The sequence below is a fragment of the Crinia signifera genome, chromosome 2 (assembly GCF_055691185.1).
Source record: "Crinia signifera chromosome 2, ASM5569118v1, whole genome shotgun sequence".
NCBI lineage: Eukaryota > Metazoa > Chordata > Amphibia > Anura > Myobatrachidae > Crinia > Crinia signifera.
In genome coordinates, this window is record NC_139218.1 from 69,974,037 (window position 1) to 69,987,561 (window position 13,525).

The following is a 13,525-nucleotide window of genomic DNA, read 5'->3' on the forward strand; positions in this document are numbered from 1 at the left end:
ATATGGGGATTCTGTGCCCCTATATCTGACATTCTATGTGCCTAGCACATGAAATAGCCTTATCTCTACACCTACAATTGGGGATTATTAAGTGGAAACTCACTAATCCACGTTTATCGCTGTACCAATGAGTTTTCAACATGTGTGAACCCCCGGTTGAGCTTTTTTTCCTCACATACTTTTCCTTCTAGCTCCTGAGGTGTACACCCTTCTTCTTCTTCTCTCCAATAATTGACTCTGGCTGGTCTGGTCATTAGCAGTGTATTAAACCTGGTCGCCTAATGGCATGTTGCCAAATTAGCACACTGATTGGTAGATGGCATAAATCATCCACCAATCAGCGTGCAGGAAGAGGGCAGGGCTATACAAATTCTTAACCCAAATACAAGTTGGATTTCCCTTAAGATACTAACGGCTTATTCAGGTTTTGTTTCCAATCCATCACCATCTGTCTTTACTTTCTAAATCCGTGTCTATGATTATAAAACAATTGCACATCCCCTTAGGGTTGAAAGTCAAAGACAGCTGACAGCTGGCTTCACATAAAACCAAAAAAATAAAAAATAAGTAGGGGTCCAGAATATTGTAATTTTTTTTCTGCAAACCTCCACACCCAGTAGCTTATTTTCTTTTTAATTACAATAAATCATCTGCTTCTGTCACGCATACAACATGTTATTTACAGGTTGTTGTTTTTTTTTTACATCCATCTCTACAATGCTCTAAATCAAGCACTTAACAGTGGGTTATTGTTGTGACAGAAAGCTGCAATGTTTAATTGTATATTTTACATGTGAGACAGGCAGTAGATGCAGAAGACTTCTTCGAAGAGCATGTTTATTTCAGCCTGGATCCCTCTGCTGAGGGTCATCAGCAAATTGTGTGCGTCATTAACCACAAAACCAATCACAATTTATAACTTGGGGTGCTCTCTAGCCAGCTTGAATCACGCTAGGCATTAGTCATTTCCAAGCAATTAGCAACAGGCCACAGCACCGCAACTCAGCCAATGTCCCTAAATTCATTTTTCAAGGCATATTGTTGAGATCAGGCAGCCCATTATGATCTCCTAATTTCTTCATCTGGCCTGATATAGTTTAGGCATAGGCTGCAATGTCCAGGTCTTTATGCAACTTTTACCATCAAATCACCTTGTGACCGGTGCTCCTTTTCTCTAGTAAAATCGGCAGCCTATGAAAATGGGCTGATGCGCCATCGCACCTGACGCTTAACTAGAGTTTTCTCATTTTAACTTCCAACTTGAGACAAGTCACACATGACTGCAATGTATGCAGGCAGATGTCACCTACATTGTACTACATTTGTTTTCAGGTTATATTCGCAATTATGCCTTTTTTTAACACACGCACACACATTCTTTCATTGTACTGTAATTACATAGCTTTTTTTCTTTCTCATTCTTTCTTTTGTTCCATATATACAAATGCTGAACTTATTCTCCATGTTTCTTTTTCATTGTGCTTTTATTTATGCTGTCTCATTAATTATTTCTGTCCTTTTTACATCTCTATGACTTTTTTTTCATACATCAAAATTGTACACACTCTCAAATCTAAAGACCTAGCCAAGGTACAGAAATGAAGGAGGGAAAGGAAGGCAAGCCAGTCAAGCAAGTCAAAGAGTTGGAAGACAGGCCAGTGTCTTCAATGAGTTCCCTTAGTTATAGAAAGAGAGCAAACATTAAGGACTCCATAGGCGGTAAGGGTGATGAGGACTCTCTATTCTCCACATTGAAAGAAAGGTCAGAGTCTCCAGATAGGTCTTTCCGGAAGGTTCAAAAGGATTCTTCAGGAAATGTTCTTGATGATACAATCTCAGTATGTTCTTGGAGAAAATCTCAAGGCAGTGAAGATTTGGATGATCGCACATCTTTAGTTTCTCAAGCATTCACTGAGGCATCTAGTCGTGCAAGAAAAGGACTGGACAAGAGGTGGTCTGTAGCAAGTCCAGAATTTGATAAAGTATCTGTAGTTTCCAGTCGCCGATCTAGCAGGCGAGGTTTAGAAGATGAGGATGAGACAAAATCCACAATGAGTTTCGGTGTTACCAGCCCACCTATCTTAAGACGTAGTACCTCCAAATTAGATGAGCAACGTAATGGCCTATCATCTGTAAGTCCATCGCTAAGTAGGCGTTCTGACTTTATACTGGATAGCCCAACTCGAGGAAACCGCTCAGACACCCGTTTGTCTATGGCTAGGAGCACATTAGATGATTTTGATGACTCTGTTAGCATTGGATTTAGTGACTCCCGATCTTTATATAGTCAGCACTCTTCTGGACGTAGTTTTTCAGTACCTCCCCAAGCTAGAACACCAGGAGCAGATGACAGGGAACTGGAAAGCCGAGAACTTCAGCCTGTGTCCCACCGCAGTTACTTAGATCCAGATCTTGAGGCTGCAATCAATGAGGTTTTAAGCTATAAACCTATAAAGTTCAAGAGGAAGAGTCTTGATCCTGATTCAGATGATGAGGATGATACAAAAAGTGTACGGAGCGTGAAGAGCTTGCCCAGAGAAAAGGGAGAGTCATCTTCTGGACTGAAGAGATCAGCATCTGCTGTGGACTGCTCCAGAACTCCTAGCAGAAGAAATAGGGCTCGAAAGAGTAGCTCTAACTCAGAGTCAGAAGAGGAGCACAAAAAGAAGAGTTCTAAGAAGCGGACTAAGAAATCCAAGAAGAAATCCAAGAAGAAAGAGCCTGAAACCTCCTCCTCCTCATCTTCATCAGAATCTGATTCTTCATCAGGGTCTACAGTATCATACCGTAGTGGAGGCAGTGTGAAAAAAGGGCCGAAAAACAAAGATTCAGAAGATGAAGAAAAACCTCAAGGAGACAAAAAAGATGAAAAAAGCAGTAAACAGTCTAAGAAGGAGGATAAGAAGCATAAGAAAAAAGTTGACAGCCTGATGATGAAGTATTTATACCGGCCAGAAAGCGATTAAGGCAGTAGGTGTTTGCTTGTGAGTGGACCTACAGTGGCATGTCCTGCACGGAGTGGATTAACTAACATTAGCTTGGAGTGTTGTTTAAATTTAAGTCCGTTAACCAAGTTTGTTTTCACTCATCTGACCTGAACAATATTGTACAGTATGGCTTGTTTTTAATCTTTAAAATGACACTTTACCCATAGTCAGATTAGCATCTTTCGTCTCTCCTGTTTCTGTTAAGTCCCTATCATAGTATGACAGAAAAGTATGCAACCTGTTTTTATTTTGTGATAGTTTAGTTTAGGGTCTGTGGAGGTATATATTTATGTTCAATGCTACAAACTATGGTGATAGCTTATAGTTTACTTTTCATTTTTCAGGTATAAATTGATATTTCCAAGTAAAGCAGTAGTGGTAAATCACATGTACTATAGCGACATATCTTGCAGCTATACCTCTTCCTGCTCATTACCGAGGTGTACCTGGAAGCGCTAGTGCAATGACATAAGACCGTCTCGGCTGCCGGAGTGGTGGAGTGCCAGCCCCACCACAGCGCAGCAGCCTAGTGCAGATGTGCCATGTCTCATCCCCTCCAGCTGGTTTACTGGGCATATTTGAGAACTCGCATGCTGTCCCTGCTTTGGTGAATGGGCAAAAACACCTACAGCTGTCATAATCAATAGCTGCAGGCACGGTACCAGTCAGTGCTACACTTTGTTCAGACCTTGCCTGTTATCTTGTAGTACACTGAGGTGCATCATGGTATCAACAGCTGCAGGTGGTATTGCCTCGTTGACAGCTGTTGTAGTGGCTGCTGCGTAGTCCAAGTCTGGGCTGAACACTCCCCCACCCCAGCAAAAAAGTGATCATATACCTCATCAACGTGCTTCCTGCTTTGTAAAGAGGTGAAGCAGTAAGACTTATATGATGTGTGCCAGTATCCTACTGTGAGCAGCATAGATGAACGTACAGTAGCTACATCTGTATGTAGCATAAATAACAGTGGTGGCTGATGAGACTACTAGACTTACTGTAACAGTATTTACTGTACATTGGATACAGTTTTTAATACAATACATACACAGAAACTCATTTGCAGCAGGTGTCAGTGAGCTAACCGACTTGCAGTAGAGAAGACGATACTTGTGTAGTTTCACGGCGCCAGTAAATCGCATGCGATTCGATGTGCAATGCAATTTTGCACCTGTTCATACGCCCACTATCCACTACGGCACGGAGTTGATTTTATATAGTTTGCATACGATCAGGTGGCGCCGTGAAACTACACAAGTACCCAGAAGACCTAATGGCAAATGGTTCAGTCCAGAGTGTGCCACAGGTTCGATTCCCTTGTTTGAATTTTTTTTTATTGTACTGTTTTATTGTTTTATATTGGGACTTCCTGTATTTACAGTAGGCTGTGCTTCCACTTAACATGTGCACATATTTTGGTTTGCGAAAAAAATGCCTGGTCAGTTTCTCCCATACACATGCTCTGCTTCAGCCCCCAGTCTTTAAACTGTATCTTTTACCACTCTCCGCTGCAGACTGCGGTCACGAAACCTAATTTCAGCGGAAGAGACGCTACTGTATAGCAAAGCCGTTCACAGGGTGAGCTTAGTCCAGTGCATCACTGCCCCCTCCCCCTCAGCAACTCTGACTTCAATCCCCCCATACCCTGTAAGCTCACTGCACCTCCCCCATCTGTCAGTCAGCCTCCGTCTCCTACTGTAATTGCCTCTTCCATGGCTGCAATACATACTGTGCATACAGTACAAAGCAGTGCTTTAGTCTACATACAGTACAGTAGTTATTGAACTACATTACAGTACTGCATTTGATTGGAGACCTCACCCATGCGCAATCTTGTTTTTCAAAAGCGACATCTGGTGGATTAACATAAGCATTACACTCATCAGCAATGCTAAACACCACACTAGCCATGTTGTGCAAAGCTGCGACACGCTGAGACATGCTGCAGATTTCATTGGGATCAGACCCCAATAGGTAGGCTAAATGAGCATGGCTACATCTGTATGCCAAGTTTACATATGACATTCCTCAAATATACTTAACCCCCCGCATATACTACTGTGACTTCTCCCTGGAGATTTTCCAGCCAATCTCCCTTCAGCCACCCAGGGGCTTCCCGGACAGCATGATTGCATGCGATAAAATGCATGCAGTCCTTTTACATGTGATATATTGCATGCAATCCCGTCTGACATGCAAACAGGTCCAATCTCCGACTCCAATCTGATGCACACGGGCCCGCACATCGGATCGGATCAGATGACAAACACCTGCACATTTGGCCACTTTTCACCCTGTTTCTCAGCCCGATATTTCGTAATTGGGTGGTCAACTCTATGGCCAGCTGTACACATAATCAGGCCATATGCACAAGGAAAATAAACTCCATAATACAGCAAGTATAATATTCCATTCCATACACAAATACGGGTAAAACAAATGTAGAGCTAAAATATATCCTGAAAATCATATAACATATCAACATTTAATATTTACATAAGCAATGATCTTCAAAGGTGAATCTACAATCAGCCAATCACACGCACCAGTGTGTTTTTGCCACAGTCCTCAGGGGGGACACTAGACATAGCGGTACCAGCAGGCAGGATGCATTCAGCATCTCGGCGGTGGGGATGCCGGCATTCACTATACCGACCCTGGCATCCAGACTACCACCAGGAGACCGGTGCAGAAAATCAACAAAAAATTGACAAACCACTTTAAATCTGCCATAGATCTGTCCTGATTCATGTTTGTAAGTAAAGCAACTGAGCAAAACCATGTGCAGTTCGGGTCCCGTGTGTCGTGCACATTGACTAGTTTTGGCTGAGGTGTGTTTGAAATTGAAATATAAATTTGTCTAACATGTGCGGGCAACATGCAAAAGCAGCAAGTATTTACTGTGTACAAAAAAATAAATAAATCTCCAAGCAATGATTCATCCCACCCACAGAGTAACGAGCATAACTTACAAACATGAAACAGGCCAATAATCCCTGATCACATGGAAGAAGACCCTGCATTTGTACCAGAGTCATATTTCTTTCTCTGGTTTATGAGTATTAGCTATTATTTTTGTTTTTTTAATGGTAATGAGCTGGTAATTAGGTCCCGTGTTATTGTAAATTTTGAAGTCTATATTTTGATACTACAGTATAACTTCTGTCACTTTACAGGCTGGTGGTAGAAAATGACATAAGATGATTGGTGTTTTTTTTTGGGGGGGGGGGGATTCAACAAGCTCTGCAGTTTCCCCAAAAAATCACAAATCACGATTTTTGGGAAACTGTGCATGCTCCAGCTAGTGTGAGCAAGCCCTTAAACAGTTTAAGTAGCTGGGCTGTGCAGCAAGGGGGCAGTCTATGATTTTGCACGCACTGTGCAGGGTGGGATCCGGCAAATGTACATCTCATCCTGAATCCGGCCCTTAATCAGAACTATGGGCCTGATTCTGAGTTGATCACAGAAGCCAAATCTTTCTCAAATGGACAAAACCATGCTGTACTGCAGGTGGGGCAGATGTGACATGCAGAGAGAATTAGATATGAATGAGGTGTATTGAAACTGAAATCTAAATTGCAGTGTAAAAATAAAGCAGCCAGTATTTACTCTGCACAGAAACAAAATAACTCACCCGAACCTAACTCTCTCTAAATATGTTACATTTTCCCCACCTGCAATGCACATGGTTTTGCCTATTTTCAAAAGATTTTGGTTACTTGTGTATATTCTCGGCGCCAGGCGTCTGAGTCCCCTTGCGGGGCTCGCTTCGCTCACCCACGCTGCGGGCTCGGTGGCTCGCTACGCTCGCCACGCTATCTAAAATCAACTCCATGGATAGTGGGGGTATGAACTATCCATGTTGGCATGGAGTTAAGTTAGTTTATTTTAGATAGTTTGTGGCGAGCGTAGAACCCGGAAGTAGCACGGCGCCAAACTACACAAATACCAGATTTTGCTTTTGCAATCAACTCTGTTTCAACCCAAAACTTGTAATGATAATTATTTGTTTTTGTAAACTTTTGCAATATAGAACTTTATTTAAATGAATATCTTACAATTTTCTGCCCCTTATTCTAGTATAGACAACAACAATAAATATGTTCCAAAAATAGAGCAGTACCGACTTTCTGGCTGCCCCACCTGACTGTCCACTTTCCGGCCAGTTACATGGGGGTGCTGGTGTTTGTGAGTTGGTGCGACCAGTGAAGGCAGGATCTGGGAGTCCCGATTTCGTGGGGAGGGGGTTGTAAGTTTGAATAGGTAAGTATGACCGTAGACATGCAGTATATTGAAACATTGCACATCATTACCGTGTGCTGCTGCAGCTTGCGAATATACAGAATATGTAACATTCTGGACGTAACAGCAGTTCCATTCTAGTATCCATATAGAAATGTCTTTTTTTTCCAAGGATACAGCAGAGTGAACATGCACATTGTGCCAACCCTGAAACTATGGAAAAGGACTCAAGCCTCCGGCTCATTTATGTTTTTAAGGCTGCTCTGCTAATCTCAATTCTCACACACCCCATTGAGTGACCTCAATCTTTCCAGCCCTGAATAGAGAGTTTGGTGATCCACAGATATGCAAATACCCTTCTATACATATTTGTTGAAAATACGATTTTTTTTGTCAAGCTTTGTGTAGCTCTTGCTGTCAAGGAAGCTGGAGCGCGAGCAGAGTGAAAATTAATCGGCACAGCAGGAACAGTTTGCAGTTCTTGTCGCCTATTTTATTATCCATGGTTTCATTGCAGCCATCTAGCACTTCACTGTGTAACCCGTTCCCTTCTGAGAGGGAGGACAAACCTATTTTTGTCTGTTTTTTAGAAATCATGTCAGGCTGTTTCCTCACATTTCCATGACAGATTACCGTAACTTGTCTTTTCATAAATAATGTATTGTTTGACTACATGGGGGGACGGGGACCTTGGACTTCTCACCTTGATTCCAAACATAATGAGCCAGATGTACTAAGCTTCAAATAGGGATAAAATGGAGAGTGATAAACAGCCAGCCAATCAGTTTCTGCCTGCCATGTTACAGGCTGGATTTGAAAAATGCCAGGCAGGAGCTGATTGGCTGGTTGTTTATCACTCTCCATTGTATCACTTTTTGAAGCTTGTTACATCTGGCCCCAATAAGGGGTGCTATCATGCTGAGACTCGGGGTGATTTTGGTTTACTCGCAATTGTGCGAGTTCTGCCCCAATCCTGTTGTTATTGGGACTGCGCATGGTCTATTATACGCATGTGCAGTCCACCTTTGTGCCTTGCTTCGGACAGCAACGGGAATGGGGCTGGCTCAGGAAAATGCCCAGTGTTTTATTGTCATCTATATCAAAACGCTGGGTGTTTCTACCGGTACGTGGGCAGGCCGATGCCGTCCCGTCTTCATCCAGGCGCATGGAGTTTCCACTAACTTCTTTTTGCGAAGGAAGAAGATCATTTGATGGTCGTTCTCGTTACACATCCCCTCACATGCTACCGAGAGGAATTTGCCAGAGGGGGGTTAGCGGTCGGACAGGCGGCGTCTCAGGCGTTTGGTAAGCTGTGAGGTTCGGAGCGATACATACATTTGAGCAGAGTACTTTAAGAGTACAGTATTGATCTTGAAAAGATCTTTCCTTATGAAATACTGCCCATGTGTCTTTCACAGACGGCCCCTAACATGTGCAATACAATGTCTGCAATGGTTTAGTGTAAAATGCATCTGGGTGGCATAACATGTAATTGAATCCTTTATCACTACTTCAACTGCTCTGAATTCATGACAGTACTAGTACTGTTCCGTACTATGGCGTAGTGTAATGAAAGACCGGTTGTTGGGTATTTAACGAATGTGCAGTCCAGTTCGTTGGGCAGAAAGCTGGATTACACACTCCGTTTTTTGCAGTTCCTCAGTTGGTTACTTTGCATCGTACTACACAAAGCAGCACCAGCCACTAGTAGGGTACATTTCATGGTGTATGGAGCAGAGATACAAGAGGACACATCACTAGAGTGTGCATCTGCAAGTTTTTGTTTGACTGCAAGCCAGTTCAAGTGAATCTGGTAGTGATTATTTATTTTCATGCCTTTATGGCTAGCTACTGTGTGATATACAGCCAGTCACCGTATCATTTATGTCTTATTGTGTAATTTTTGTAAACAAGTGCGCCATTTTATCTTCCATTTCAGGATTGTAAAGTCCCGTGCTGAGCGAAGTGCTTAAGCAGAGATCCCTCAGCACAAATGGCTGCACATGTAGTTGCACCTGCGATGTGTGCTGAATGCTCCGTGCTGAGCAGGATAGACAATGCACTTACTGGCTATCTCTGCGGGCGATATGTGGGACTGCGCATCGCCATCACTGGGGGGCATACACATGGAGTGATCCGTGCTTTATGTCTAAGCAATCTAGTTAGATCGCTTAGAAATAGGACTTCCATCACCCCATGTGTATGCCCCATTAGACTTGGTGGTGGAGGCAATATTATTGAGAAGAATAAACTCAAATACTCTGCCGTCTCTGAAGTTTAAAAATAGAAACCACTAGGAACCTCTTAGATCCATGTATAGTTTGAGAATTGGTTTTATAAGTTGTCTGCTAACAATGGTTGGCATGGTTACCTCATGTTTACTTCCATATGAATCTTTTGAGGTTATCAGCCAATGTTTATAATATACTGTAGCCTCATATTTATTTGTTTAGCATATAAGGATAGAAGATATAGTATCACATTTGCTTTGCTGCCTCCTTTGTGGTGCAGGCCAGGTAGTGATGGCATTACCAGGATTATGTGCTAGCAGAAAATGGGACAACAGAGCAAGACATTTAACCCCTTACCGCCGCAACCTGTTTTTGCCTTCCTGACAGAGCCCTTTTTTTCAAATCTGACATGTATCACTTTATGTGGGGATAACTTTTTATTGCTTTTACTTATCCCAGTGATTTTTTGATTGTTTTCTCGTGACACATTAGTCTTTAAGTTAGTGGTAAATTTTGGTCGATACAGTCTGTTTTTTTTTGTGAAAAATACCAAAATGTCGTAAAAAAATTGAACATTTTGCAATTTGCAAAATGTTAAATTTTCTGCTTGTGAGACAAATAATCATACCACTCAAAATAGTTAATAACTAACAAAGACCATATGTCTACTTTATTTTACCATCATTATTTCAACCTCCTTTTAATTTTTTTGGACACTAGGGGGCAGCAGAGACAAAATTATACACAGAACACAGAAAACGCTGCAATTGGCTGTTCACATTTGAACAGCCAATCGCAGCGATCGCCGATGGGGGGGGGCATCGCTGCCCCCCCTGGGCTACGAGGGAAGATGTCTTCTGTCAGGGACAGCAGCCATCGTCCCTCTGTCACCGCGTCTATAGACGCGGTGACAGTTTAAAGTCATGACGTACATTTATGCCATGCGTCGGGAAGTACATCCCGGCCATGACGTAAATGTACGTCAAATGTCGGGAAGGGGTTAATATTGGTTATTAGCTGAACTGGCTTGAAAAGAAAAACAATTTAATGGCATTAATATGTATTATTTGTTGACTAAATTGATATTGAATCTGCAAATTATGTAACATTATTAAGTAATGATGTATTACCTTAAGGTGCATACACACTGTACAATTTTTTTTGACCAATTTGGTTGAAAGACATTTCCATTGAACCCAGTGTCCTGGACGAAAGATGTTGACAAAAGATATTGTCAACAAACAAACGATGAATGATGATGCGCATACCCGCCAGTTGTTCATCAAGATTGTTCGTCAACTGTGCGTGCAGCTCAATTTGAATATATTTCAAAAAGAGCCTATAAACTGTAGCTAAATCTTTCTTCTTTCGTCTGTCGTCAATATATTTCGTCAACATCTTTAGTCCAGGACACTGGGTTCAATGGAAATGTCTTTCAACCAAATTGGTCAAAAAAATTGTACAGTGTGTATGCACCCTTACTCTGCCTAATATTCATGTCATAGACTTGTGGGGTTTTATTCCTTTATTATTTATTTATTTAAAAAAAAACCTTTTATTGTAATCAGTCATTACAAATAAAAAAAATAGTGTAATCTGTTAAGCACCACATCCGCTTTTAAAGAAAGAAGACTTTTTGTCACATTTTTAGGATCCCAATATTGCAGTTATTGTTGGTTGTGTTATGTTGGATTGTTGAGCATTTCATATCAGATTCAATAGGTCAGTAGAAAGTGAATCATTTTAATAGAAAAGATGAAACATTACATCCCAAAGAAAACTGCAGGTTGAGTAATTTGTCATTTAGAATTGTGTCATGATTATTTGTTTAAAATTGGGTTATGGGTGTTTATCTGAGGTAAAATATCTTTAAATGTGTTTCATGACCACAAAATCCTGTGATGGCTGATGGCGTGAACACGTATTACAGCTTAGTGTTACGTGATACCACAACCTTTCTGCACTTTTGGTAGCGTATGCCGGTGATGAAAGAGAAATGAAACGCTCTGGCATATTGGATTGATAAGCCCGTCCAGAATCTTGATCAGGTTTTGCTGATCTGGAAAATCTCAGACTTTAAGTGGTTTGGTTAATTTGTGAATTAGTGTGAAATATTTGCCTACGAATACACAAATGAAAACTAATTTATGGAGTAGGGATTAACTGCAAAAGGTGTCTGAGAGGCTTCTAAACACAGCTGGAGCACCAGTAACATAACATATGAGATCATTTTATCCTGAGTCATCTTAATCTAATTAGCACTCTGAAATACAATTTACCAAATTATTCCAGAGAGAATTATTTGGGATATACTAAGTAAATCATCACTTACTCTATTTATAATGGGGCTCAGAATTTCACACATACTGAAAACTGTTGCACAAGTAACTGTAGTAATATTACATTGATTAAAAGAAAATAAAGACAACTGAAAAAAAAAATATATACTAGTAAGCCCGCTTGAAGAAAATGCTTTGAAAGCTAGGCTGCTACCTTGTAATTTCCTCTGTGTTTGTGCATGTGTGAGAGAGAAAGAGATGTCGTTTTTACTAAGATGGCATTGTTTCCGAGAGAGACAAACGGATACTAGACATATGTATTTAGATAGACAGACAGACCTACACTATATGGACAAAAGCATTTGGCCACACATGTTGAATCTAGATGTTTCAATTAGACCTGTTGCCACAGGTGTATTAAATTAAGCATCTAGCCATACCAGCTCTGAAACAAGTTTGTGAACTTTCATCCTTGCTGGATATTCCATGGTCAACTGTAACTGATATTATTAGAAAGTGGAATTGTTTAGAAAATACAGCAACTCACCCATGAAGCAGAAGACCAAGTAAAATCACAGAATGAGGTCAACGACTACTAAGGGGCACGGTGCGTAAAATTTGCCAATGCTCTGCTGATTCTGTAGTTGAAGAGTTCCAAAATTCCACTGACATTAATGTAAGCACAAAAACTGTGCAGCAGGATCCTAATGTAATATGTTTTCATGTCCGAGCAGCTGCGTGCAAGCCTCACAGAACCAATGCCAAACATTGGGCATAGACACTGGACTGTAGAGCAGTGGAAACATGCTCCATTAAGTGATGGAGCTTCTTCTGTTTGCCAGTCAGATGGGTGAGTCTGGTTTTGGCAAATGCTAGGAGAACATTACTGGCCTGACTGCTTTATGCCAATTGTGAAGTTTGGTGGAGGAGAGATAATGGTATGGGGATGTTTTTCAGGAATTGAGCTAGGCCCCTTTACATCTATTGAAGGGCAGTTTTAATGCTTCAGGATACCAAGACATTTTGAACAATGCTATGCCTCCAATTTTGTGGCAACAGATTGACAAAGGCACGTTTGTGATCCAGCATTACTGTGCCCCAGTGCACAAATAAAGGACTAAATATACACAGTGTTATGAGTTTAGTGTGGAAGAACTTAACTGGCCAGCACAGAGCCCTCATCTCAACCCCATCGGGATGAACTGGAATGGAGATTGCGAGCCAGTCTTTCTTGTCCAACATTAGTTTCTGACCTCATAAATGCTCTATAGAAAGAATGGGCACACATTCCCACAGAAACACTCCAAAGTCTGATGGAAAGCCTTCAAAGAAGTGTTCAAAAGAGGAACTAACTCCTTGTTTGAGTACAATGTCATTACAATTCCTGTTGGTGCAATGGTCAGACCTCCGAATACTTTTGTCCATGTAGTGTAGATATAGGAATTAGGAAACGCTGAAAATCAGTTGACTTTATTTCATATATTCATTGACTGAACATTTCTTCACTTATTGTATATAGAATTCATTCTTAATCCTGTACCTGTCTCAACCTGTGCAGTTCCTCATCCCTCCCTGCATTGTCGCGATCTGCTCTGGTGCTTCTAGCGCACTCTGGTTTGTATCTCAGTGAGAAAGTGACATCTCAGACTGGAAAGAGGAACAGTACAGGTTGTGAGAGGTGCCGGGTGCTAAAATGAACACTACTTTATATACATCTAGCAAAATACCTTTACCATGTAAGGTTACAGTTTTCCATAGTGCACTTCTGGTTAGAGATTCATCATGAGAT

The 13,525-nt window shown here is 41.3% G+C and overlaps 1 protein-coding gene across 13 annotated transcripts in view; it reads left to right on the forward strand.

Moving 5' to 3' along the window:
- Positions 1 to 13,525, forward strand: part of MYO18A (myosin XVIIIA) — a 315,102-nt gene that overhangs the window by 287,498 nt on the left and 14,079 nt on the right. The window contains exon 44 of one of the 13 annotated variants that reach the window (XM_083172344.1): positions 1,580 to 3,001. The exons of the other annotated variants lie outside the window; for them this stretch is intronic. Within the exon in view, the coding sequence (XP_083028470.1) occupies positions 1,580 to 2,966 (1,387 nt within the window). The 3' untranslated portion in view covers positions 2,967 to 3,001. Of the gene's footprint in view, positions 1 to 1,579; positions 3,002 to 13,525 lie in introns of those variants that run through there. 13 annotated transcript variants of the gene reach the window in all.